The sequence below is a fragment of the Dendropsophus ebraccatus genome, chromosome 11, assembly GCF_027789765.1.
Source record: "Dendropsophus ebraccatus isolate aDenEbr1 chromosome 11, aDenEbr1.pat, whole genome shotgun sequence".
NCBI lineage: Eukaryota > Metazoa > Chordata > Amphibia > Anura > Hylidae > Dendropsophus > Dendropsophus ebraccatus.
Genome location: NC_091464.1, coordinates 80,713,669 through 80,740,291, shown reverse-complemented (window position 1 = coordinate 80,740,291; position 26,623 = coordinate 80,713,669). Strand labels below are relative to the sequence as shown.

Below are 26,623 nucleotides of genomic sequence, written 5' to 3'. Positions count from 1 at the left end.
GGCAAATTCTAGTAAATCTGTCAGACCACAGAAGGCCCTGCCCCCTCTTGATAAATTAGTATTTGATTAGTTTTTTTTATAAAGCAACAGAAGTAAAACAATCTGTGCATAATCATAAAAACATATTCATATATACTCCCTTTAATATTTCTTTATTTTTTTTTAGACCTAGATTTCACCGTTATCACAGTACAGCAAAGTAAAAGGAAAAAAAATGTAGATGTCATTTATCAATAAATATTTATGTATTCTTTATATAATCTATCCAGTATAGATTCCATAAGGATGAAATCAGTGCAAACAGTGACATAATACACGTATGGCATGTATACAGGTCATAAACCTCTTTGTAGAAACATGGCTTTCATCTCTTTAGCGATCACTAGTAAGATCAGTACAGTATAAAAAGGTAACACTATATACATACAGACTCTTGGTTACAAGCATAATGCAAATGTAAAAGGAGTGTAAGAAGCTTGAACCCTTGGAAAACCTCCATTAGAAATACAAGTTCCAGTCAAATAGCCCAAAAATGGAGGTTACCTTTCCATCCACTGTGATTCAGTGCAATAAGAGGGACACTACGTATACAATTCAGAGAGTGTAAAAACCAGACGTCATCAGACAGCCATAACATCTGCTGCAAAAAGCAGGAAAAGTGGGTTTTTTTATGCTATTCAATGCCTCAAAAATGTATGGCTCTTACATCAACTTATGAACATATTGGGGGAAATTTATCAAGGGCTTTGCGCCTATTTTGGGGTGAATAACTGGAAGTTCTATTATTAACCAGTATTTGACAGGCAAATATTTTTTAGATGCAACTTTTTTTTTTTATCTGCTTGTTTTGATTATTTACCCAAAAGGTCGCATAATCTGGGATTATCGCCCAATTTATCATTTGCCACCCTTTAAAAAGTCTCACAAACAGGTGCAGGCCTACATCTGGTCAGTACCAGGCGAATATGCTTGCGCAATTTTTGGAATTTTGCGACTTTTTACTTAGATTCATTAAAATGTAGCTCTGCCATAGTGAATGTATCAGTCACCAAATATTGGAACACAATATGCACACCAATACCCATTAGAATAGTTGCACACATTACTCCTTAGTAAATGTCCCCCATTGTGTCTGAGACAGGGCGTGCTCACACTACGGTATCCGCATGGATAGCATCCCGATGCTCACCCCCGTGTGCTCCTGCTTGAAGTGCCGCCTGTCCCATAGATTCCATTCAATGCTCAGGCAGATTCCGCCATCCGCACAAAGAACTGACAGGGAGGTGAGCGGCGGGATGTTATCCATGAGGATTCGTAGTATGAACACGCCCATAGGATAGGTTAAAAGTGCATTTATGTTGCACATCAAGTCCCGCAAAAAAAAAAAAAAAAAAAGAGAGATGGTAAAGTTCCATTTATTTTAATGGGCCAGTACAGGCTAATTTCCACTGGTATACGCTAGTTTACTGGTACTCAACAGCCTATGCTATTAAGTCTCTTTAAATCAGCATTTACCAAGGCTTAGACCTTTTCATATCAGCTTCTGTCACAATTGGGGTGGGGGGGGGGGGGGGGGGGGGGGGACAGCGCAGCATGGCGCTATTTAATAAGTATAGCAGTGGGCCTTAACATAAGTCAGTGGAACTGTTCGGCCACAGCTTGTGTTCATGTGTTTCGGCAGTACAACGTAACAGAGGTGTGAGGAGAGCATAGAGGAAAATATAATCACAGCTTATCTCCAGTTTGCGTATCAGACTCCTGTCACATACTGTTAAGGCAAATCTACTAATGCAGACTATAAGCCATTCTGTGATTGACAGAAGTAGAACCCTCCCAGCTACTGCTGAATTTACTGCAAAGGTATTTAGGTCATCAATGCTAAAAGTTCTTACATTACTATCATTTTATAATCCTGCTTAAAAATGCAGACTGCATATAGGAACGGCCATATAAAACATAGCTATGTGAATTGCTCCATTGGCTTTTAAGTGTAAATTTATCAATGTGTCGTTAAAAAATAATGAAAAAGTGTGAAAAAGCTTTATAGAGTGCTTAAACTCTACGGACACCTTTGAATTTTTTCTTCCAAGTCTTTAGTACTGTAAATTCTACAGCCGCTTCTGCTTGCTGTATAAGTTCTATAGACAGCCAATTCTCCCCTTCAGATTAGCATGTATCTTCTCTCCTGTATCTACAGCCTGTGTAAGCTGTTCTCCAAGGATTCTCTCTCCCCCATCCACAATGTCAGCTTGTGTGCAACTCCTTCTCTATCAATGAAGTAGAAAGTCTGGATATATCTTTATCTTTCTTTGAGCAGTTTAATGCTAAGAATTTCTTAATAAAGATAATTTAGATAACACACTTACAGTAGTTTTCCATCCCTAAGGCTTTCTGTCACTAGTTTATGCTGCCCTTATTTAAGGTACCATATACCTAGTAAGAGATTCCCTTAAGCATTCAAATACCTGATCTATAAGGGGTTGCTGTATGTCTGCTATTGTTGGCTATGTTCCTACATTGTTGAAATTGAGTGGATGGACGTCATTTAACGGAAAATAATTGCCATTACTTTAAAATGGCTGTTATTTGCAATTACATGGCGGCCATCCACTCAATTTCAACAGTGTAGGAACATAGGCCTTGTGTGTTCTCAATCCACTCCTGACTTCGGTTGCAAAATACTGAGCAAAAATACTGTGTGGGAACATGTTGGTACTCTGTCTAAAACTGATGGCCTATCTTACAGATGAGCCAACAATAGCAGACATACAGCAATCCCTATGGATCAGGTATGTGAATGTTTAAGGGAATCTGTCACTAGGTATATGGTTGCTTAAATGAGGGCAGCATAAACTAGTGACAGAAATGCTGAACAGATCGGTGTATTACTTACATTATTCTGTTCAGCTGTTCTCCTAATATGCAGGAAAATAGGATTCTTGTCACACCCCATCCTCCACAGTCAATTGCCAGGTGACTGCCAATATACAGCATGGATAGAAAACTACCAATTAGCAGCTGGTGGGTGGAGTTTTCTGCGTCTCCTTAATATCCAGGACTACGGGGCTCATGCACATAATGGAGAGGACTACTTATTGTCCATGTTATTCAGGAGGAGATCTCTGGATCAGCTGCACAGAACAATATAAGTGATACATCATTCTGTTCAGCTTCTCTTTAAGTGCTGCTTGTCCTACAACTGCCATACTAGCGTTGATGCAAGGAACTGCAGTGTCCTCTGTAGACTGTGGGACAACACTGCAGGGCCTTTCATCAGCAGGAGGTCCCAAGGTGCTGGATCCCTGCTGATTTGATACTGATTGCCTATGTGAAGGACAGGCCATCAATTTTTAAAGGGGAACTATCAGCAGGTTAGAGGACTTTAACCTGCTGATTGCTCCTTAGTGGGCACTGGATGAGGATGAAAGTATGTCTCTTACCTTTATCTTCAGCGCTGTTGCTGTGCTCTTAGTTGTGCCTGGTAAGTAGTTAGGAGCAATGGGGGCATGGCTACCACCCCTTTGAGCACTGTTCCCTAACATCTGGTGCAAAAAGCAGGAAAGGAAAAGTTTCCCTGTGTTTTTTTTTATGCTATTCAATGCCTCAAAAAATGTATGGCTCGTACATTAACATATGCTTTGAAGACATGTATTAAAGTAACTCTGTACCCACAACCTGACCCCCCCAAACCCCTTGTACCTTCAGATAGCTGCTTTTAATCCAAGACCTGTCCTGGGGTCCCTTCAGCAGGTGATTCAGTTATTCTCCTAAAAACAACTTTTAATCCTGCAGCGCTGTGTCTAACGGCCGGGGCTTACATTTGTATATGCATTAGGCTGGCACCACCTCTCTGTCCTTCCTCCCCACCCTCCTCATTATTAGGAATGATCCAGGAACATTTACTGCTGTTTGAGCTTTGCACAGGTGTTTTAACGATCCGCCCATGTTCATTATACACACAGGAAGCAAACTGCCTGGAGAATTCCGAGGAAGGACAGAGAGGGTGTGCCAGCCTAATGCATATACATATGTAAGCCCCGGCTGTAAGACACAGCGCTGTAGGATTAAAAGTAAATTTTTAGCACAATAACTGCATCACCTGCCGAACGGACCCCAGGACAGATCTTGGATTAAAAGCAGCTATCCGAAGGTACAAGCGGTTTGGGGAGGTCAGATTGTGGGTACAGAGTCGCTTTAATACAACTACCATGGCATAGACATCCAGAGACCGTTTTGTGTGTTCTTATTTATCTACATATTGGGAGAAATTTATCAAGGGCTTTGCACCTATTTTTTGGTGAATAACTGGATTAACTGGAAGTTCTATTTATCAACCAGTATTCGACAGGCAAATATTTTTTTTAGATGCAACTTTTTTTTTTTTTTTATCTGGTAGTAGCAATGGGGGCACAGCTACCTAATCATTAGAGGGGAAAAGGCTGGCCAGGGACTAGACCTTCCACGGGTAGGGGTGGAGGGCAGAAGTGTCCATAGCTTTTAAGAGAGTAATTACATGTGCTGTTTCTGTAAAGTGCACAAAACACTGGTGACATGAAACCTTATCTGTGCTCTGATTTAGTGAAGTGACACCCATGGGGCCCTTATTTCTATAAAACTCTTTTAGTACCGCATATAGGCCCAGATTTATCAGTCTGTCTGAGGCAGCTGATTTTTGGAAATGAAAGGTGAGCTTAGAGCTGAAAAGAAATTGATAAATGTGGGCTATAGTCTTATGTGATTAAATACTGTGAAATAATGTCGTAGAGGTGCTCTCTGAATTGGTGGGAGTCTTCTAAGTAGTTGCTGTTTTCACTTATGTATTTGTGCACTCAGTCTGCATTACAGCTTGAGGCTCGGTTCACACTACGTATATTTCAGTCAGTATTGTGGTCCTCATATTGCAACCAAAACCAGGAGTGGATTAAAAACACAGAAAGGATCTGTTCACACATTGTTGAAATTGAGTGGATGGCCGCCATATAACAGTAAATGTTCAGATATTAGGAAGAGCCCGGCACTCACCAAGTAGATTATGCTTCTTTATTGTAGTGTAGCAAACATATGGTACAGGGACGCGTTTCGGCCAAGCATGGCCTTCATCAGCTTAGGGGTGTACATTGTACACCCCTAAGCTGATGAAGGCCATGCTTGGCCGAAACGCGTCCCTGTACCATATGTTTGCTACACTACAATAAAGAAGCATAATCTACTTGGTGAGTGCCGGGCTCTTCCTAATATCTGAACATTTTTCTCACCTCGAGCACCACCGCCACGGAAGTGCCGTCTTCTACATATTTCTACAATATAACAGTAAATAACGGCCATTATCTCAATATAACAGCCGTTATTTCAATATAACAGCAAATATTTGCCATTAAATGACGGCCATCCACTCAATTTCAACATTGTCTGAACAGAGCCTTTCTGTGTTTTTAATCCACTCCTGGTTTTGGTTGCAATATCAGGACCACAATACTGACTGAAATATACGTAGTGTGAACCCAGCCGCCGGCTGCGTTCACACTATGTATATTTCAGTCTGAAATATACATATATTGTCAGTATATTTCAGTCAGTATTGCAACCAAAACCAGGAGTGGATTAAAAACACAGAAAGGATCTGTTCACACAATGTTGTAATTGAGTGGATGGCCGCCATTTAATGGCAAATATTTGCTGTTATTTTAAAACAACGGCTGTTATATTGAAATAATGGCCGTTATTTACTGTTATATGGCGGCCATTCACTCAATTTCAACATTGTGTGAACAGATCCTTTCTGTGTTTTTAATCCACTCCTGGTTTTGGTTGCAATACTGACTGAAATATACGTAGTGTGAACGCAGCCTAAAGGGCAACTCCAGCAAAAAAAAAAAGTTTTCTTTGAAATCCACTGGTGTCAGAAAGTGCCAGAGAATTGTAAGTTACTTCTATTAAAAATCTCAAGTCTTCCAATACTTATCAGCTGCTGTTTGCAATACATATCTATGTCTAGGACATACAGCAGCTGATAAGTATAGGAAGACTGGAGATTTTTTTTATTAGAAGTAAATTACAAATCTCTGGCACCAGTTGAACTGAAAAAAATTGCTGGTGTTGTCCTGAAACATATCACAATATAAGAACAGTTGCATTCTGTGTAATTAACAAAAGAAGAGGTAGGGAAACCTCAGTATATAGAGTAATAGTGCATGTAATGTACAGGACGCTGCGAGGCAGGAGAAGCACAGATGACATATATATGTTAGGACTGTTTACACAATGGAGGACGCAACATGTATATGGTGTAGAGATGTAGGCAGCAGTACAAATGAATAATGAAAAAATAAATCATACATATAAAAAGTGGTAACACAGATGAACTTTTAGGAGACTCTCCAGGACTATCGGGACTGTTTCTTTGAGTTTTTTCTGGTTCCTGCTTCAGTGATGGTTTCCTTAGTGCAGTAATGTTGTGGCCATGATGCTCTAGGGCCAGTAGCATCCACAGCAGTGTCGATTAGATAGTCCGGGGTTGTCCATCTTAGGAAAACCAGAAATAGGAAACTAACAACTACAAAGAGGGCAAAGATGGAACCAGTGACAACACCACAATGGTTTACCAGCCGTTCAAGTCTTTCATTCATAGGTAAGACCTTCTCTTTAGCAACACGGTCATACACCTAGGAAAAAAGATCACATACAGTATAAAAGTGGTCTTCAGAGCATGTATAGGAACCAAAAACACCCTATATAGTACTGCATTTTAAAGGGGATGTGTCACCTAGATTTTATTTTACTAAGAGTCTGAAACTAAAACTTGTTCTTTTATTCTAATCTGTTTCATATTGTCTGAGCTGTTTAACGGCACTTAGTGGCATGCTTTACAGCAAGACTCATGGGCATAGACACCAATAGACAGACTCTGTCCACTTGGGATGAATGTAAAACATTACCGAGCGTGCTCTGTGACCTGTGAAGAGGTCCTTCCACAGGGAGCTGCTATTGTCTCCTCTATCTACTGGTGTCACATGATGCTGCAATGCTGTACAGATCACTTTACAGCAGCCTCCTCTTATCACCAGACACAACAGGAAGTCTCAGCTTAGTATTATCCCCAGTGCTGATATCATGTTTATTTTATAATATAGATAGAAAAATGGAAAATTAGAAATAATGTCACCAAAAATATGTTTAACATAAAACATTATTTATACAATAAGTAATTTTCTGAAATGACAGGTACATGATCACTTTGTTAAGGATCTGGTGTCTTTTGAGATATCTATTATATAATATAATAGATAACCAAAAATCCCCAAAATATTAGATTACCAGATAGTAGCATGGACACTGGCTAACATTTAATATCCATTGAAAAATTAAATAAATTAGAAGGATACCTTTAACCCCTTTGTGCTGCAGCTAGTTTGGGCCTTAATGACCAGGCTAATTTTTCAAAATCTGACCTGTCTCACTTTATGCTCTCATAGCTCAGTGATGCTTTAACGTATGCTAGCGATTCTGAGATTGTTTTTTCGTGACATATGGCACTTTATGTTAGTGGCAAAATTTGGTCACTACTTTGTGTGTTTTTTGTGAAAAACATCAAAATATCATGAAAAATTTAAAAAATTTGCATTTTATGAACTTTGAAATTCTCTGCTTCTAAAAAAAGAAAGTCGTAGCACATAAATTAGTTACTAAGTCACATTACCAATATGTCTTCTTTATTCTGGCATAATTTGGTAAACATATTTTACTTTTTTAGGGTGTTATGGGGCTTAGAAATTTATCAGCAAATTATCACATTTTCGTGAAACTGATTTTTTTAGGGACCAGTTCTTTTTTTAAATGGATTTAGAAGTCTGGTATCCTGAAAACCCCCATAAGTGACCCCATTTTGGAAACTACACACCTTAAAGAATTAATCTAGGGGTATAATGAGCATTTTAACCCTACAGGGGCTGGAGGAAAGTATTCACAATTAGGCAGTAAAAAAATTGAAAATTTAAATTTTCCAATAATATATACGTTTAGATTAAAGTTTCTCATTTTCAAAAGGAATATGAGACAAAAAGCACCCCAAAATTTGTAATGCAGGTTCTCTTGAGTACAACGGTACCCCATATGTGGGCGTAAACCACTGTATGGGCACACAGCAGGGCTCAGAAGGAAGGGAGCGCCAATTAGCTTTTCCAATGCAGATTTTGCTGAAGAAGTTTCTGAGCGCCAGGTGCGTTTGCAGAGCCCCTGTAGTGTCAGCAGAGAGAAAACCCCCCATAAGTCACCCCATTTTGGAAAGTACACCCCTCAAAGAATTCATCTTGGTGTGTGGTGACCATTTTGACCCCACAGGTATTACAGGAAAGTATTCAAAAGAAGACAGTAAAAATGAAAAACTTGAATTCTTCCAATAATATGTTCGTTTAGTTTGAAATTTCTCAATTTCACGAGGAACAAGAGGAAAAAAGTACCCCAAAATTTGTAACGCAGGTTCTCCTGAGTACAATGGTACCCCATATGTGGGCATAAACCACTGCATGGGCACACAGGAGGGCTCAGAAGGGAAGGAGCGCCAATTAGCTTTTTCAATGCAGATTTTGCTGCAGAAGTTTCCGAGCGCCAGGTGCGTTTGCAGAGCCCCTGTAATGTCTGCAGAATAGAACCCCCCCAAAAGTCACTCCATTTTGGAAAGTGCACCCCTCAAAGTATTCATCTTGGTGTGTGGTGACCATTTTGACCCCACAGGTATTAGAGGAAAGTATTCAAAAGTAGACAGTAAAAATGAAAAACTCAAATTTTTCCAATATTATGTTCTTTTAGTTTGAAATTTCTCAATTTCACGAGGAACAAGAGGAAAAAAGTACCACAAAATTTGTAACGCAGGTTCTCCTGAGTACAATGGTACCTCATATGTGGGCATAAACCACTGCATGGGCACACAGGAGGGCTCAAAAGGGAAGGAGCGCCAATTAGCTTTTTCAATGCAGATTTTGCTGAAGAAGTTTCTGAGCGCCAGGTGCGTTTGCAGCGCCCCTGTAGTGCTAGCGGAGTAAAATCTCGCCATAAGTCACTCCATTTTGGAAAGTGCACCCCTCATAGAATTTATTTTGGGGTGTGGTGAGCATTTTGACCCCACAGGTATTTGAGGAAAGTATTCAAAAGTAGACAGTAAAAATGAAAAACTCGAATTTTTCCAATAATATGTTCCTTTAGTTTGAAATTTCTCAATTTCACGAGGAACAGGAGAAAAATGTCACCCCAATATATGTAACACAGGTTCTCCTGAGTAGAACGGTACCCCATATGTGGGCATAAACCACTGCATGGGCACACAGCCGGGCTCAGAAGGGAAGGAGCGCCAATTAGCATTTTCAGTGCAGATTTTTCTGAAGAAGTTTCTGAGCGCCAGGTGCGTTTGCTGAGCCCCTGTAGTGTCAGCAGAATAGATTCCCCCCAAAAGTCACCACATCTTGGAAAGAGCACCCCTCAAAGAATTCATCTTGGGGTGTGGTGACCATTTTTACCCCACAGGTATTAGAGGAAAGTATTCAAAATTGGCCAGTAAAAATGAAAAACTCGAATTTTTCCAATAATATGTTGGTTTAGTTTGAAATTTCTCAATTTGACGAGGAACAGGAGAGAAAACGTACCCCAAAATCTGTAACGCAGGTTCTCCTGAGTACAACGGTACCCCATATGTGGGCATAAACCACTGTATGGGCACACAGCAGGGCTCAGAAGGGAAGGAGCGCCGATTTACAGGAGCAAAACCGCAGCTAGTAATGGTTATTAGAATAGCGCAGTTACTAAAATAAGATAAAAAAAATTAGATTACAGGTAATGTGGGGTGGTTACGGGCAACCAGGGGTGGTTATGGGCAACCTGAGGTGGTTACAGGTAATCTGGGGTGGTTACGGACAACATGGGGTGGTCACGGGCAACCTGCTGTGATTACGGCAACCTGGGGTGGTTACAGGCAACGTGGGGTGGTTACAGGCAACGCGGGGTGGTTACGGGCAATGTGTGGTGGTTACGGGCAACGTGTGGTGGTCACGGGCAACCTGCTGTGGTTACGGCAACGTGGGGTGGTTACAGGCAACGTGGGCTGGTTACAGGCAACGTGGGCTGGTTACAGGCAACGTGGGCTGGTTACAGGCAACGTGGGCTGGTAACGGGCAACGTGGGCTGGTAACGGGCAACGTGGGCTGGTTACGGGCAACCTGCTGTGCTTACAGACAATCTGGGGTGGATACGGGCAACGTGGGGTGGTTACGGGCAACCTGCAATGCTTACAGACAATCTGGGGTGGTTACAGGCAACGTTGGCTGGTTACGGGCAACCTGCAGTGCTTACAGACAATCTGAGGTGGATACGGGCAACGTGGGGTGGTTACGCGCAACCTGCAGTGCTTACTGACAATCTGGGGTGGTTACGGGCAACGTGGGGTGGTTACGGGCAATGTGGGGTGGTTACGGATAAACTGAAGTTCTTATAGGCAATCTGGGGTGGGTACCTGTAATCTGACATGGGCACCGCAATCTGGAGGGGGTCATTGGCAATTTGGGGTGGTCAGAGGCAAGGTGCGGTGGTCAGAGGCGACGTGCGGTGGTCAGAGGCGACGTGCGGTGGTCAGAGGCGACGTGCGGTGGTCAGAGGCATCGTGGCGTGGTCAGAGGCATCGTGGCGTGGTCAGAGGCATCGTGGCGTGGTCAGAGGCATTGTGGCGTGGTCAGAGGCAACGCGCAGTGGTTACGTGCAATCTGGGGGGGTTACATGTAATCTGGCATGATTACGGGGAACCTGGGGGGGTTATGTGCAACCTGGAAGGGTTACAGACAATCTGGGATTGTTACTGATAAACTGAAGTGCTTATAGGTAATCTGGGGTGGGTACATGTAATTTGGGGTGGTTACGGGCAATCTGGAGGGGGTCACTGGCAATTTGGGGTGGTTACGGGCAACGTGCGGTGGTTACGGGCAACGTGCGGTGGTTACGGGCAACGTGCGGTGGTTACGGACAACGTGCGGTGGTTACGGGCAACGTGCGGTGGTTACGGACAACGTGCGGTGGTTACGGACAACGTGCGGTGGTTACGGGCAACGTGCGGTGGTTACGGGCAACGTGCGGTGGTTACGGGCAACGTGCGGTGGTTACGGGCAACGTGCGGTGGTTACGGGTAATCTGGGGAGGGGTTAGGGGTAATTTGGGAGTAAACTGCAATTATTACTATAATAAAAAGTGTGTGTTTTATTTTTTTGTATGTTTGTCACTTTTTGTACTTTACATATTCATTTTCACTGTATTACTATGATTACTGTGATATTTTCTATCTCAGTAATCATAGTTCAGTGACAGAGACCAAATTGGTCTCTGTCACTTTAAATTTTCAGAGTTGGCTGGTTGTGAAGCGCATGCGCACTTCATAACCAGCCAGGACGTCGAGGAGGAAGGAGCTCCGTCGATCCGGTGAGTATATGGGGAAGGGGGGGGTGACTGGGGGACGGGGGTGACAGGGGGGGTGGGGGGCGACTTGGGGGGTGGGGGGACATCACTTTTTATCCCCTGTCACCAATCATTCATGGTGACAGGGGATAAAAAGTGCCGGGAGCACATGGCACAAGCGATCAGCGGTATATAGTATATACCTCTGATCGCTTGTACCGGGACCCCACAGGGGGGTCCCCGATGACTGCCCCATGCTCTCCGCTACCTCCGGTGGCGGAGAGCATGGGGCTTTCATTCATTTTAACCTTTTAATCGCTGTGAACCGACGTTAGTCGGTTCACAGCGATAGCGGCGGCCATCTTGGAAATGATGGCCGCCGGGGGAGGGGGGTTAGTTATCGGGGCACTAGGGGGGGCTGATCTGAGGTCTGGGGGATACTTATTTCATCTCCCCCCGCCGTAGATTCACGGCGGGGGGAGATGAAAGGTGGCGGCGGCACCGGTACTCTCATTTACCGACGGTCGCCGCTATAACGTTAATAGCGGCGATCGTCGGTAAGGGGGGGGGGCCGGGACGGACCTCACACACTGCCCCAACCCCTCAGCTACCTCCGGTAGCCGGGGGGATGGGGTGGGGGCCGTCCCGGCCCCGCAGCCTTATTCTCTGCCATCGCCGTAAAAAGCTGATGGCAGCAGAATAAGGCCCATTAGTGACCGCCGTAGAAAGCCGTATCGGCGGTCACTAAGGGGTTAATTCACAACTATTCTCTATATAAGAATCATGATTCTCTCAAAATGACTCAAATGAAATGTCTACATTAAAAAAATAGCTCTCAAACTGGCGTATACCCAGTGCCTATGTAAGACTTTAATGGGGAAGTTCACCAAAATGTTTTTTTCTTTCAAATCAACTGCTCTCAGGCAGTGCCAGTGCTGTATGTCTTGCAGAAAGTGGTGTATTGTTTCCAGTCTGACACAGTGCTCTCTGCTGCCACCTCTGTCCATGTCAGGAACTGTCCAGAGCAGGAGAGGTTTTCTATGGGGATTTTATGGGATAGTTCCTGACATGGACAGAGGTGGCAGCAGAGAGCACTGTGTCAGACTGGAAAGAATACACCTCTACTCTTAACTACGTATAGCAAACAGATCTCATGTAAACTCACCCTTTCAGTTCTCTCAGCAACATTCCTCCATGTATAGAAAGTTTTAACTGTATTATGAATGGTTTCAGGACTCGGTAGTGTTCCTTGTCGCACGTTGTTAATAGCGTTCTCTAATCCTGTGCACAGAGACCTGACAGAGGGTTCACATAGGATAATTAGGTTGTCAGGCAGAACTTCAGGGATTCCTCCCACTCTGGTAGTCACCACCTGTAATATGAAAATAAAGTTATTCTAAACATATAGGAGAAAATGTGAACAGCAGCTAACTGTTACCTTCCCGTGTATGGTTGCCTATATGCTTACTTAGGTTGGCTATACCCATAGCTTAGTCAATAAGCATGTTTTCCAACATGTTTATACTGGGTTCACACTGCGTTTTTGCGGTCTGTTTTTCGTAGAGGTGTTATGGAAAAAAAACTAAGGAAAAACAGATGCAATTGTGCAATCTGTTTGGATCCAGTTTCCCAATGAAAAACTAACCATTTAAAAACTGATACATTAAACGGAATAAAAAAACGCAGTGTGAACCCAGCCTTATACAGCTGTCAGAAAGACCGTTGTACCAGTAGATTTTTTCCTTACAGCACAAAAGTATCAGGCATGCTTAGATTAAACATGCCCAACGTGTTTCTCCCCTGACATCTGTCAAGAGGACTCAAATACACATCAGATTAGTGGCCAGCAATGAAGTAACATGTATAGGCAGCTAGACATGTTTGTACTGTAATATAGTACAGTTAAATATTTAAGAAGAAGTCCGTCAATTTATAAAATTAGGCAGCTGGCAGGGGGGGGGGGGGGGGGGGGGGAATTTGATAACAAGTACTAAATTACATGTCCCCGTGCCTGCAGTGAGCGGTTAATAAATTGCAGTATTTGTCCTTTAAAGGGGTAGTGCGGCGCTAAAAAATTATTCACAGAACAACACACATTACAAAGTTATACAACTTTGTAATGTATGTTATGTCTGTGAATCGCCCCCTTCCCGTGTCCCACCACCCCCGCCCGTGTACCCGGAAGTGTGTGGTGCATTATACATTACCTGATTAGTGTCGAGGGCCGTCCGCCATTTTGTGCCAAACGTCATCTTCGGACCGACGGCTGAGCATCGGATGACGCTGCAGAGGGCGAAGAAGAAGACGCCGGCCGGCCGAAGAAGACGTCACTGACTGAAGATCGGAGACGGGGGTCGGCACGTGACAGGTATGTATAGCGCACCACACACTTCCGGGTACACGGGTGGGGGTGGTGGGACACAGGGAAGGGGGCTATTCACAGACATAACATACATTACAAAGTTGTATAACTTTGTAATGTGTGTTATTCTGTGAATAATTCTTTACCACCGCACTACCCCTTTAAATTGCTTGGGCTGCGTTGTAAATATCACTGTGATCTTAAGCCCCTCCCCCTACCATACATTAGATACCTTAGGTGACAGTGAAAGATGTAGGGGAAGATTATCCTCAATTAGTGCTCCTACAGTAGGCACACACTTTTATTTGTTAACCGGTCGGCGTAAAAAGGCTAGCAAACAGCCGACAGATTGGATCTTTTAGGCAGCTGGTGAAAACAGTTATCAGCAGCACATTTCTCCGTCTAAACAGGCGATATGCGCCCATTAAACTTTGTTTTAAATAGCTGCACAAAGAATACATAGATTGTTTGTGTGGCCCTGCCACACTCTCCGCTCTGGGTTAGAAAAAAAGAGAGTAGAAATTATAGTGGAGCCCAATTCCTTTTTTCCTGAGAGTGGATGTGCTGCAGGGCGGTCTTCTCCCGGCTCGTTCTCCCGATTGGTATGAGTTTGAAGAATCAGACCCGGACCAATCAAAACGTTGTTTGTAATGACAATGACACTGTCCAACCCAGGCTGGGCAGGATCCCTCTTGAATGTCTTATTTAAGCACACCAGACAGCTCAAGACAGTAAAACCTTTTAGAGGATACCTGTAATCCACAGCTGGCTGCCTCTATAATTGCCATGCAGAAAGCTTCAGTGAGGGATGTATTCAGGAATATCTCTCCTTCAACAAGGACATTCCTCACCTGGTGATGTTCTAGAGCACCTAAGAGTCGGACCCTTTAACAAAAACAAATCAACAACATTTATACTGCTATATTATGCATGACAGTTTCAATCAATAAAATAAAATAAATATAATTAGACATTTGTCAGTTCTTATACCACATATAAATTAGAAACACTAATGCTGAAGAACTGGCTCCATAAGACGCTTTTCAGTCATTTTTATTTGGCTGATGTAAAGTCCAGAAGGCAGGGTGGAGCCGCTTATGATCATCTCCCCCATGGCTTGTATTCTCTGCAATACCTTATGGCAAATGAAGAAGAGAGACAAATAGAAGGGAATCTGCACATCTATAAGCACGGTCATGGTTGTTCCAGTAAATGTTGATTCAAACTCTGAGCAGTTACTAAAGGTTTAGGCTTACATACAATGTAATCCATAAACGGGTGGAAAGATATACAATTTTGAGTGGTATGTGATTTACTGGGACTATTTTATTCCTAGCACTTAGATAAAAAAAATTGCATTTTCACTCACATTCATGTACAAAAAGTACATTTTCATACAATGACTAACATCGCTCTCTAATAAAGAGAGTGCAATGCTTAACGTGTGAATAGTCCAGGCGATTTTGAGAAAATTTGTAATTGGTTTTATTAGGCAAATATGCCATTATCTGCATTCAAAGAGACTTTCCCCAGGTCCCCCTCTCCCTCCTCTCTCTCTGCTCATTATCAGGAAATCGACTCGACTTTTACATCAGTCGGGCCCTGTCTGTTCTTTGGAGAGGGGGGGGAGGGAGATTAGTCGGCAGCAGAGAGCAGAGAACAAAGGATTACACAGCGGGACCTGTGTGAAAGCCGGTATTCAGAGGTCAGTGCTGACTTCAGAGGAGATACAAGGAGATTAGAAGAGTAATGATAGTTGATCCATTCGCGCTGTTGCGCGTAACGCATTGGTTTTAAGAATTTTATGAACTAATAAAAGTTATGTTTTAACTGAACAACATCATCTACACGTCTGGAGTGCCTAATCAACTATCATTACTCTTCTAATCTCCTTGTGTGAACCCATGTCTGGCTAACGTTGGGATCCGTGCACCCACCTCCACCCTTGCAATTACCATGAACCTTCTAGGAGCAAGGTGAGCTGAGCAAGGTGAGTTTTCCATTTGTTCAGAGGAGATAGCCCAGTGATGCAGCTGTAAATTAACTCTTTATTGTCCTGTTTTGGTGCCTCATCTCCCCCCACCCCTCCCCTCTCCATAGAAAACCATGAAGACAGGGGGAGAGCTTCAAACTGCTTTTTCATGATAAAAATGCATTTCTCGGCTAATCAACCCAATTACAAAGTTTCTTAAAATTGCCTGTACTATTGATTTCTGCAAAAAAATTTAAGCGACAGGGACACTTTGATATTCCTGCAGTATGTGATATGTGACTGTCTCCTGCTGCTTGCAGATCTCTATGCTATTTTGCATTATGCCATTTTCCTCTCTTAGAAAATCCATTTAGCATTAAGAACAGATCAGAATGTTACAAAATGCTCCATCTGTTTGATCTTGGATACAAAGTAGTGTTAAGCAGCAGGCATCTAAAACATCATGTTACTGCTGCAGAGACTGTAGTAAGGCTGTAGCCGCATTTCTGAAGGAACAATAAAAGCAGACGATACAGAACATATTGAAAAGTCCCATGCTTTAAACTATTTCTATCATTTGATGCTATTTTGTCTTCAAACTTCAAATAAACCTGCAAGAAATTTCTAAAGAATTCTTCTGTGTGTACCAGGAGCTTAGACATTTTCATTCCTCCTCCTCTGTCCATCTGTGAGGCTACTGGCTGCAGAAGAAGTCCCTCATCCCCCTGTTCTTTGTGCAGTGGTAAACCAGACATGTTAAAGGTGTAGTGCGGCCGCTCCTGCCGTCCCTCATGCCGGCCCCCCTCTGCCGCGTCATAACTGTGCTTAGCCGCGATTGGCTGAGCACAGTTATGCTCAGCCAATCCCAGCTGAGCAGCTGATGAAACGGCAGAGGGGGGCTGGCATGAGGGACGGCTGGAGTGGGTCGGCCGGCCTCTCGAAGATGATGCTTTTGACAAGATTACAGACGGGGTTGGTTGACACGGATCAGGTATGTATACTGCACTACACTTCCGGGTCCACGGGAAGGGGGCCATTCACATACATAACATACATTACAAAGTTGTATAACTTTGTAATGTGTGTTATTTTGTGAATAATTTCTTAGCGCTGCAATACCCCTTTAAAGCGCACGTCACCATATACGTTAACCCGAATGGTGTGAACGTCTGGTGGCAGAATGGATTTCATGCCAATCAGGTAAGAGTATCTTTGTGACAGCTACACTTTAAAAGGGAATCAGTCACTAGGTTTATACCGCCTTAAATGAGGGCAGCATAAACTAGTGACAGAAATGCTGAACAGATCGGTGTATTACTTACATCATTCTATTCAGCCGTTCTCCTAATATGCAGGAGAATAGGATTTTTGCCACACCCCTCCCTCCACCCTCCACATAACCCCTTTAATCAATGCTTATGTGTCTCCAATAGGGAGAGTAGAGGAAGCTGCTGTCAGACTCTGGTTAGGGTGCACTCATTACACAAGCTTTCATGCCATACAATGTAAAACATTGTGAAACACTGCCTTACTGTTGGCCCCTGCTGTGAAGTCCTCATTGTGTTAGTCACTGAATGGCTGCAAAGGAAAGTCATCGGGGACAGACACAGACAGTGGGGGCAGCAGGGGAGCAAGAAGGCAATTTTTTTTTTTTTTTTATTTCAGTGCACCCTCAGCAGTTAGATAAAAACAAAAAATTATTTGAAACTCTTGAGGATGCCCTTTGCTTTACCTGTCATGGAGCTGGTATCTTTCCCTTACTTCTTCTAAAATTATTCTCTTGGGTCCTTCTCCTCCGATAAGAAAGTGCAGTTCAGGATATTTCTGACACATTTCAGGAATAATACCACCGAGCAGATCCACTCCTTAAAAAAAAAATAAAAAATAAATAAATAAATAATAAAGTGCAAGTCTACAGTACCGTAAACATCACCTGTCATTTAACAAAACTCTTGACACATCTCTGCATCGTTCTATTTTTGCACACCAGCTTGCTTATGGTTTCCCTTTGTAAAGTGGTAAGTTCTGACAGGGGTCATCCAGGAAAATATTTATACTTAGCCATGCTTTTGGGGACATGCCAGTAATGTATACTTACTTGTCCCACTCCCCCCCCCCCCCCGCCTGCCGTTCTGCGCTGCTGTTAGTGTTTTTATAACATCCGATGATAGGAATGGTTAGTCATAGGAAATGGCTAGTCAGCTTAGACTCTATGCTGAGCGGCCATTTCAGGTGGGAGCGACAAGTCTTAGGATGTTTTAAAATTACTGACTGCGGCGCAGAGTAGGTTGCCTAGGAACCGGCAGGGGCGGGGAAGCTGCACAGGTAAGTAAACATTACTGTCATGTACCCTGCAGCATGGAAAAGTCTGTTTTTTTTCCCCTTGAACAATCCCTTTAATTGACCACCACCTAACCTTTTTCAGCAAAAAACAAAAACATAACCACTGCATTTTTCTGTGTGTCACCAGCCTTGAGTTAGTTTTTCCCCCCCACCCCCTCCCCTATAGCAACTTGTAGAATATAAGTCACAAGTAGTAGAAGGTAGTGGCACTACAGATGTCTTTAACCCTTAGACGACCCAGGGCGTATAGTTACGCCATGGAAGTCTGTCCCCAGACGACCCATGACGTAACTGTACGCCCTGGGTGTTTCTCCCGCTATGAAGCGTGCTCCGGAGCGGAGCGCGCTTCATAGCAGGTGGGGGCCGGCTGCAATCAGCAGCCGGGACCTCACCGGTAATGACACGCTGCAGCGATCGCGCTGCCGCGTGTCATTAACTCCTTAAACGCCGTGATCGCGGCGTTTAAGTGTAAGTGACAGGGGGAGTCCCCTGTCACTTACCGATCGGGACCCCCGCAGTGTGACTGCGGGGGTCCCGATCGGTAAAACAGACCGCCGGAGGTCTCTCACCTGCCTCCGTGCGGTCCGATCGGCGATCTGCTGCACTGAGCCTGCACAGGCAGGCTCAATGAGCAGATCGCCGATAACACTGATCAATGCTATGCCTATGGCATAGCAATGATCAGTGTAAAAATCAAACTAATGTATGTACAAGTCTTCAAATGGACTTCAAATGTGTAAAAAAAAAAAAGTTAAAAACCCCTCCCCCAATAAAAGTTGAAATCACCCCCCTTTCCCATTATATAAATAAAACATATAAAAATAAATAAATAGATAAACATATAATATACCGTAGCGTGCATAATTGTCCAATCTATTAAAATATAACAAGCGTCATTGCGAACGGTAAACGGCGTAGACGAAAAGAGGGAAAAAAGTGCGCAGATTACCGATTTTGTTACATTATATATAAAAAAAAAAATTAATAAAAAGTGATCAAAACGTCCGATCTTCACAAATATGGTATTAATAAAAACTAGAGATCATGGCGGAAAAAATTACACCCCATACAGCCCCGTAGGTGAAAAAATAAAACCGTTATAAGCATCACAATAGGCTCATTTTATTTATAATTAATTGCCAAAAAAAAGGATTTCATTAAAAAAAAATATATAACATTAGAAAATCTGTGTAAACCTGCATATGGTTGTGTTCGGGCTGACCTACAGAATAATAGTATCATGTCACTTTTACCATATAGTGTATTACGTAGACACAGGAACCCCCCAAACGTTACCATATTGCATTCTTTCATAAATAATATATTTGGAATTCCATCATCCATGTGATGGTAAAATGAAAGACGCCATTACAAAGTACAACTATTCCTGTAAAAAACAAGCACTTACATGGCCTGTAGATAGAAAACTGAGAGTGCTAGAGCTCTTAGAAGGGGAGGAGGGAAAAACGAAAACACTAAGATCAAAATTTGCGCGGTCCACTGGGTCATTTTGGGCCTGGTCCTCAAAGGGTTAAACCACGGCAATCAATAGCCAGTTGCTGTTGAGTAGAGACTACAGGTGGTGCTAACCCAAATATGAAGTCCAATGTGAACACGCATGCAGTAGAAGGAATAAAGGTTGCACTCACCCAAGGTGTCTTCACGTACCTTTTTTTTCGGTTTGGTTAGCGTCTGCCATTGTCTACAGTGTGTACTTTGTCTATTTTTTTTTTACTTCTTGATGTGAAGAGATAAAAGTACATAAAGGCACCTTGGGTGAGTGCAACCTTTATTCATTCTATTACATATGTGTTCAACTTGTGGAAAATACCTCTACTGGATCCAACTGGCAGGACTCCACTGCTCCTTACAGAAGCCACAATGTTACCTAAGTACATAAGTATTTTATTACTTTTCCCTACACATTGATACTTCCAGCTATCCACTGCAACATTAAATTTCTATTCACTTTAACGGAACTGTGCTGAAAAGATAAAGGCCCCTTAGTACTTTCTCAGAGTTTGGATCCACATGTATCAGAATGCTATGATGAATGTTATGATGTACCCCAAATGGGATATTGTTCTAGGAAAGTCTAATAGGAGACTGATCATTTTACCTTTTCTGTAAACAAGTCTGCTGACCACGACAATGGTGATTTTATCGCTTTTCTTCTTCTTTAGGTCTGGAGTGAAGTCTGTAGGGTCTACTGCATTTGGAATCACAGAGACAATCTGGGGATCCAGAGCTGCTCGGAGTACAGTGTTTTCTTTGCTGGTGTAAGACACGCAGATGATGTGGTTTGTATCACATAGAGACACTGTAAGAAGTTTGTTGGTGAGAACGGAGCTAACATCTGCAAATCCAAAAAGGGAATGGTCTGTGAAGACCGTATGGAGTCCCAAAGTCTTTGCATGAAAGAGGGCGTCATGGGCCATAGCAGAAAAAGAACTGTGTGAATGAACAACAGTAACTCGTTCCCTTACAAATATATACCTGAGAAGAGGTAGGCTGTGCAATAATGTAGTAGCTGTAGACTGGTTATACATGACCTTCAAAGGTAAATAATACACCTTCAGACCATGGGTGAGGTAGCGAACTCCTTTCCTGTCCCCATAAGCATGGGTGACAATTATAACCTTATGTCCTCTCTCAATCAGGCACTGTGACAGCTGATAAATATGACTTTCCACCCCTCCCATATTTGGGTAAAAAAAGTCAGAGACCATACATATGCTATGAGTCCTACAAGGCATATGGGCAGTTTCTGTAGTCCTTGAAGAAGAGTTACTATTGGAGCAGGCCTTGTTTCCATCTCTTCTGCTGTGAACCATGGTAGAGAGCGGTGGTAGAGAGTTGCCCACTCAATGTGCGGATCTATAGAGCAAAAAAAGAAGTTACAAATCAGGTCAAAAATTATTAAAAAAAAAAGAAATATAAAGAAATTGAAATAAAAATAACCAAAACTGACCGATACTATACATTAAAAAAATAACCAAAACTGATATGAATTTAAAACAAGAAATGCACATTAGGCAGAGTAAGTCAAGCCTTGACATAAAAAGGGAATAAGGTCATATTTCATACCCCAAACCATTTCTCCTTAAAGGGGTAGTGTGGTGTAAAGCATTTATTCACTAAATAACACACATTACAAAGTTATACAACTTTGTAATGTGTGTTATTTAAGTGAATGCCCCCCTTCTTCATGTTTCCCCACCACCCACGCTAGACCCGGAAGTGTGGTGCATTATACTTACCGAATCGCTGTCGACCCCGACCGCCATCTTGGGACGATCATGTCATCTTCAGGAGGCCGGTCGGACAGCTCCAGCCGTTCCCCATGCCGGCCCCCCTCCAGCGCGTCATTGGCTGAGCATAACTATGCGATTGTATAACAGCGATTGTTGCATTTTGTTCGTCTATTTTTCATTGCTCCTGCTAGCCAGAATCCTGACAAGGGGCAACTGACACTGACGAGGGGCAACTACCCCTGTGGATGGATGCCTGCCTTGGTAAACCCTTGTCATGTTGCAATATTCGCCACAGAGTTAGACTTTGACGCAAAAGGGGCCACCCTGGTATTTCCCTATTTATGTTCCAATACTTGCAACCGAGTGGGACTTAAGGGGCTACGTATCAGGGTGGTTTGGTGATCTCCCCACTGGCAACAGCTTTCCTCCCCTGGAGGGATATCTGGCTATTCCTGTGTTTTGAGACTCATAACTGAGACTCCATGGACCCTTCTTTTGCCTAGTTGGCACCAAGCCATTACCAGAAGAACTTCTAAAGGTTTATTCCAGTGATAGAAAATATTTCATTGGGTGGGAATGTTTAAAAAAAAAAAAAACAAAAACAAAAAAAAAAAAAAAAAAAACACACTCACTTACCCTGATCTCCCTGCAGCTGTCATTTTGATGTTGCTGGGTCCCAACTGATTCCACTGGCCATCTTGACCATGCAAGACATCCCTGCAGGTACCCACCTCATCCAGTGATTGGCTGAGCCACCACTTCTTGCATGGTCAACATATCAGAGAAAACGGCAGTGAGAAGTGTGAGCTGTCAGAAGAGCAGATGCAGGAGAGTATATTTTATTTCTTTTTTGAAACTTTCAAACACTTTTCTAAAAGAAATATCTATTAGCAGAATAATCCCCTTAAGCTGACCCTAGATCTAACACATCCTGCCAAGTCATACACATTGGGGGAGGTTTATCAAACTGGTGTAAAGTAGAATTGTCTCAGTTGCCCCTAGCAACCAATCAGATTCCACTTTTCATTCGTCACAGATTCTTTGAAAAATTGAAGGTGGAATCTAATTGGTTGCTAGCGGCAACTGATCCACATCTACTTTACTCCAGTTTAATAAATCTCTACTGTTGTCCTCCTGAAAGTGTTCTACAAAATAAGATTTAGTAATAAGTTCTTACTCCATGACATAACATGGATATAGTGCTGTAACCATGTTTTCCAGGCAGCCCTAAGGATACATCCATTTTCTCCAGACACTGGAATTCAAATACCAACATCTGTAAAGAGTTTATATGTTCATGGTATGAGGACAGTTCCTGACATGGACAGAGGTGGCAGCAGAGAGCAATGTGTCAGACTGGAAAGAAATAGCCACTTTCTGCAGGACATACAGCAGCTGATAAATACTGGAATACTTGAGATTTTCTTGAATAGAATTAATTACAACTCTCTGGCACTTTCCAGCACCAGATGATTTGAAAGAAAAAACATTTTTGGTGAACAACCCCCTTTAACAGCTGTCCATTTAATCATTTAAAGGGGTTGTCCAGCGTGGGGGCTATTTTTTCATATGGCCGGGGAGGGGGTGGCTGAAAGAAAAGACGTCCACTCACCTCCCTAGTTCCGGCTCCGATGCCCGGTTCCCGCCCGCTTCCGGGTGTCTGACGCGGGCCCGAGACGTGACGTCTCAGGTCCGCTCACCCATTTAGTGAAGGAGAACCGGGAACTGGGCACCGGAGCGCCGCAATGCGGGACCCGCCGCTGGAATCGGGGAGGTGAGTGGACGTCTTTTCTTTCAGCCACCTCCTCCCCGGCCATATGAAAAAATAGCCCCCACGCTGGACAACCCCTTTAATGTGATGTAACAAGGTGTGTAAAGGAGCGCTTAGGATAAAAGCAGCCATGTTTTCTAATCCTGGAAAACCTCTTTAGGCTAAAAAACCACTTGCCGGATGTGCAGACTCGCTGCGGATCCCGGCCCTGTGTACTCAACGGAAGACAAACTCGCAGCAGGGATGCACATCCTGCTGCGAGTTTGTCCGCAGCCTGCCCCATTAACCCCCCGGCTGCCGGAGACTATACATCACCGGGTCCCCGTTCCGGCATGCTTCGGGGCTCCCGGTATCTTCACGTCCCGCTCGGCCAATCAGAGCGCTACGGTGGGGGAGCACACTGATTGGGGGGTTTGCGGCACGACCCGCTCGGCCAAAGCAAGCCGGAGCGGGACGCGGTGATGTATAGTCTCCGGCGGCCGGGGGGGTGTTTAACGGGGCGGGCTGCGGACAAACTTGCAGCAGGGTGTGCATTCCTGCTGCGAGTCTGTCTTCCATTGAGTACACAGGGCCGGAATACGCACCGAGAAAATGGCTGCGGATCCGGCAAGTGGGTTTGTACCCTTAAGTGGATTGGTGTTGCAGAGCATTTCCCTGCACAGTATTGCTCACAGCCACCTAGGTCATTTTATAAGATTAGAAATACTGTTTGAACTAGGGCTGCCTCATCTATCAATACAGGACATGATGAATACATGCTAAAGTAGGGTGTAACTCTGCAGAAGAATGCCGACCTATGTTCCATTTAGGGAGAGGCAGATAATCAATAGGCGAGGCTGGAACCCTACTCATCATAGCCACGCACCTGTGCTGAACCACTGCAGGCAGATATACATGCATGTAGCTGCAGTGCTTGCAGAGGAGAGAAAAGTCAGAAAGGTCATTTTCTGCATGTTAACGCCCTGTGACTGATCATGCCATGACAGATGGTGCTAGATTCTGCTATGAAGACTAAGTACAAGCAGGGATGCAGAAGAGCCCCGACTTGTCTATTAAACAGAACTGGATTCTTATAAAGCTCTGATGTGTAAAAGGGTCTACTGACATGACAATGGGTGCAATACTGTCCGCAATGACAGATCAGTAATATATACAATATAATTCTGATGTGTGAAAGCCCCCCTCCAAGACACACATACAGGGACCTTCTTAACAGCAGTATCTTAAAGGGGTATTAAACTCAGGCATAATTTTGATATTTTGTTGCCCATGGTGAGACAAATCCTTCCACACTTATCTCCTCAGTCTCCTTCCCCAGGTCCTCAGCTGCTGCTTTCTGCTGAAGACACAAAAATCTGTGTGTGAGCTTTTCTCTCTGTCTCCCCCTCCTCTCGCCTCCATTCTAAGACGACTGATGTAAACAAGTTCCTGGCAGGCTGTATCTATAACTTTGTAGCTTCTTTGTAATGCCTGGAGGATTATGAGGTCAAGTTGCTAATGAACTCACTGTGATTATCCCTTCAACATTACAAAGTTGCAGATAGGGACTTGTTTACATCAGCTGTCTCGGAAAGGAGGGGGAGACAGAGGACAGAGAAAAGCTCATACACAGATTTTTTGTGTCTTCAGCAGAAAGCAGCAATAGCTCAGAACTAAGGGAAGGAGACTGAATAGTTAATAACAAGTATGGAAGGAATTGTTAGTCTCACCATGAGCAGCAACATATGAACAGTTATGTTTGAGTGGAGTACCCCTATAAGGTATTTTCTTCTTTCATTAAAGGGGTTATCCAAAAATAATTGTTATCACCTATGCACAGGATATGGACAGAAGGGGTCCAAGAACAGAGATACCTTATCGCCTAAAAAAAATGGAATGGCAGCATGCATGTGTGGCTACTAAAGCCCCCGTTATACGGGGCTACTGAGAGGAGCAAATGAGCGCTGTCAGCGTTTGCTTGCTCCTCGTTCTCCACGTCGGCAGCGAGTGGGTGAGTAAAGGGGGGCCACAGGGAGCTTCCTGGGTGATCACTAGATCGTCCGGGCAGCCCTTAGCAGATAGCGGCGGTCTGCTGCCACTGCTCTTATTCCGCAGAGTGATGGCAGCAGATCGCTGCTATATTAGTTGTTTTTCTTTCAACATGGAAAGACAAATGACTACAAAGATCAGCAGACATTGTTCACGTCGGCGGATCGTTGCCTTCAATTACACGAGCCAATTATGGGCTGAATACAGACGATAATGGCCGAATACAGCCGATAATCGTCTCGTGTTATAGGGCCTTAAGTAGAGCTCTTGACTTTACTCCAAAGTTGCAGGGGGTGAACAGAGAGGTGACTGAGCATGGGGGGGGGGGGGGGGGGGGTCCCAGGAGTCAGGATACATCAATTACCTATCACCTACAGTGTAGAGAAGCAAGTACTGTACTTTTAATTTTGGGACAATTTCTTTAACAAAGGAAATCCAACAAATACCCTAAGAGTATGAGTATGTGTGTATGTGTATATATAATAAATATAAGATATTTTGTTTTTATCTTCTGGGGGTTGGGGGGTGTTACACATTTGATAGATGTCCCATGGGGTGTGCTCTAGTAATAGGTTACTACAGTGACCTCTCCAATAAGCACAGGTACGACAGCCTTATGTAGTACTACAAGTCTAGCATGCTTATAAATCACTGGATCGATATTTGGGTGACAGGATGGCAGGGAATATGAATTCACTGCCTGAAGGGCTTTCTTTAACAAAACACTGCCACAGATTAAGGCCGACGTACAGATAACGTTGCTGAACTGGTGCAAAGATGAACGTGCTTTCCGTCTTACAGCACAGCTTCCGCTGCCGTATCAGATGATTTATTTGTGCTTCTGTTAATAGTTAATCGTGTTCTATAAACTCTTCAAGAAATTGATCTGTGTATGGAGGCTATAAATGATATCACATTACGGCTCCCAGAGCACACATACATCCTTGTAGGACGACTACCTGTCAAGGACAACCATGATTTTCTTTTCCCTGAAAGAATAGTCTGTCCACATATTGTTCCTGGATGTATGCTTTTATTTTTACTTTACAAAGACCACTTATGGTGCGTTTACACAGAGAGATTTATCTAACAAATTATTGAAGCCAAAGCCAGGAATGGATTTGAAAAAAAGAGAAATCTCAGTCTTTCCTTTATATAGTGCTACACATCTAAGCATGCTTATAAATCATTGAAACCAATATTTGGGTAAGGGGCTTACAAGATGGCAGGGAATATGAATTCATTGCCTTTATGACCTGTTCCCTGTTTATAGTCTGTTCCTGGCTTTGGCTTCAAAGATCTGTCAGATAAATCTCTGTTTAAACGCACCATTAAATGAATGAAACAGTCATGGCCACCTACTAAACTACCCACTAAAAGGGGTCCCTAATCCCCAGTCCACAAACCTGGACCAAGTTGATGAGGGTTTAGTGTTGGTCCGCGGCATAGCAGGGCACACTGTGCAG

At 43.4% G+C, this 26,623-nt stretch overlaps 1 protein-coding gene across 8 annotated transcripts in view; it reads right to left on the bottom strand.

Moving 5' to 3' along the window:
* PIGA (phosphatidylinositol glycan anchor biosynthesis class A) overlaps positions 1-26,623 on the bottom strand; it is a 40,227-nt gene that overhangs the window by 4,450 nt on the left and 9,154 nt on the right. For 3 of the 8 annotated variants that reach the window (XR_011358863.1, XR_011358864.1, XR_011358862.1), the window contains exons 1-7: positions 21,995-22,165; positions 20,224-20,981; positions 17,494-17,626; positions 14,542-14,674; positions 12,593-12,799; positions 6,337-6,662; positions 2,070-2,262 (exon numbers count right to left, since the gene is read on the bottom strand). Coding sequence is in view for 5 of the 8 variants with exons in the window: in XM_069945705.1 (XP_069801806.1) it covers positions 6,384-6,662; positions 12,593-12,799; positions 14,542-14,674; positions 17,494-17,626; positions 20,224-20,938 (1,467 nt within the window). In the remaining 3 variants the exon portion in view is untranslated. Of the gene's footprint in view, positions 1-1,590; positions 2,263-6,061; positions 6,663-12,592; positions 12,800-14,541; positions 14,675-17,493; positions 17,627-20,223; positions 20,982-21,994; positions 22,166-26,623 lie in introns of those variants that run through there. The other 5 variants (XM_069945704.1, XM_069945706.1, XM_069945705.1 and 2 more) reach the window with 5 other exon arrangements.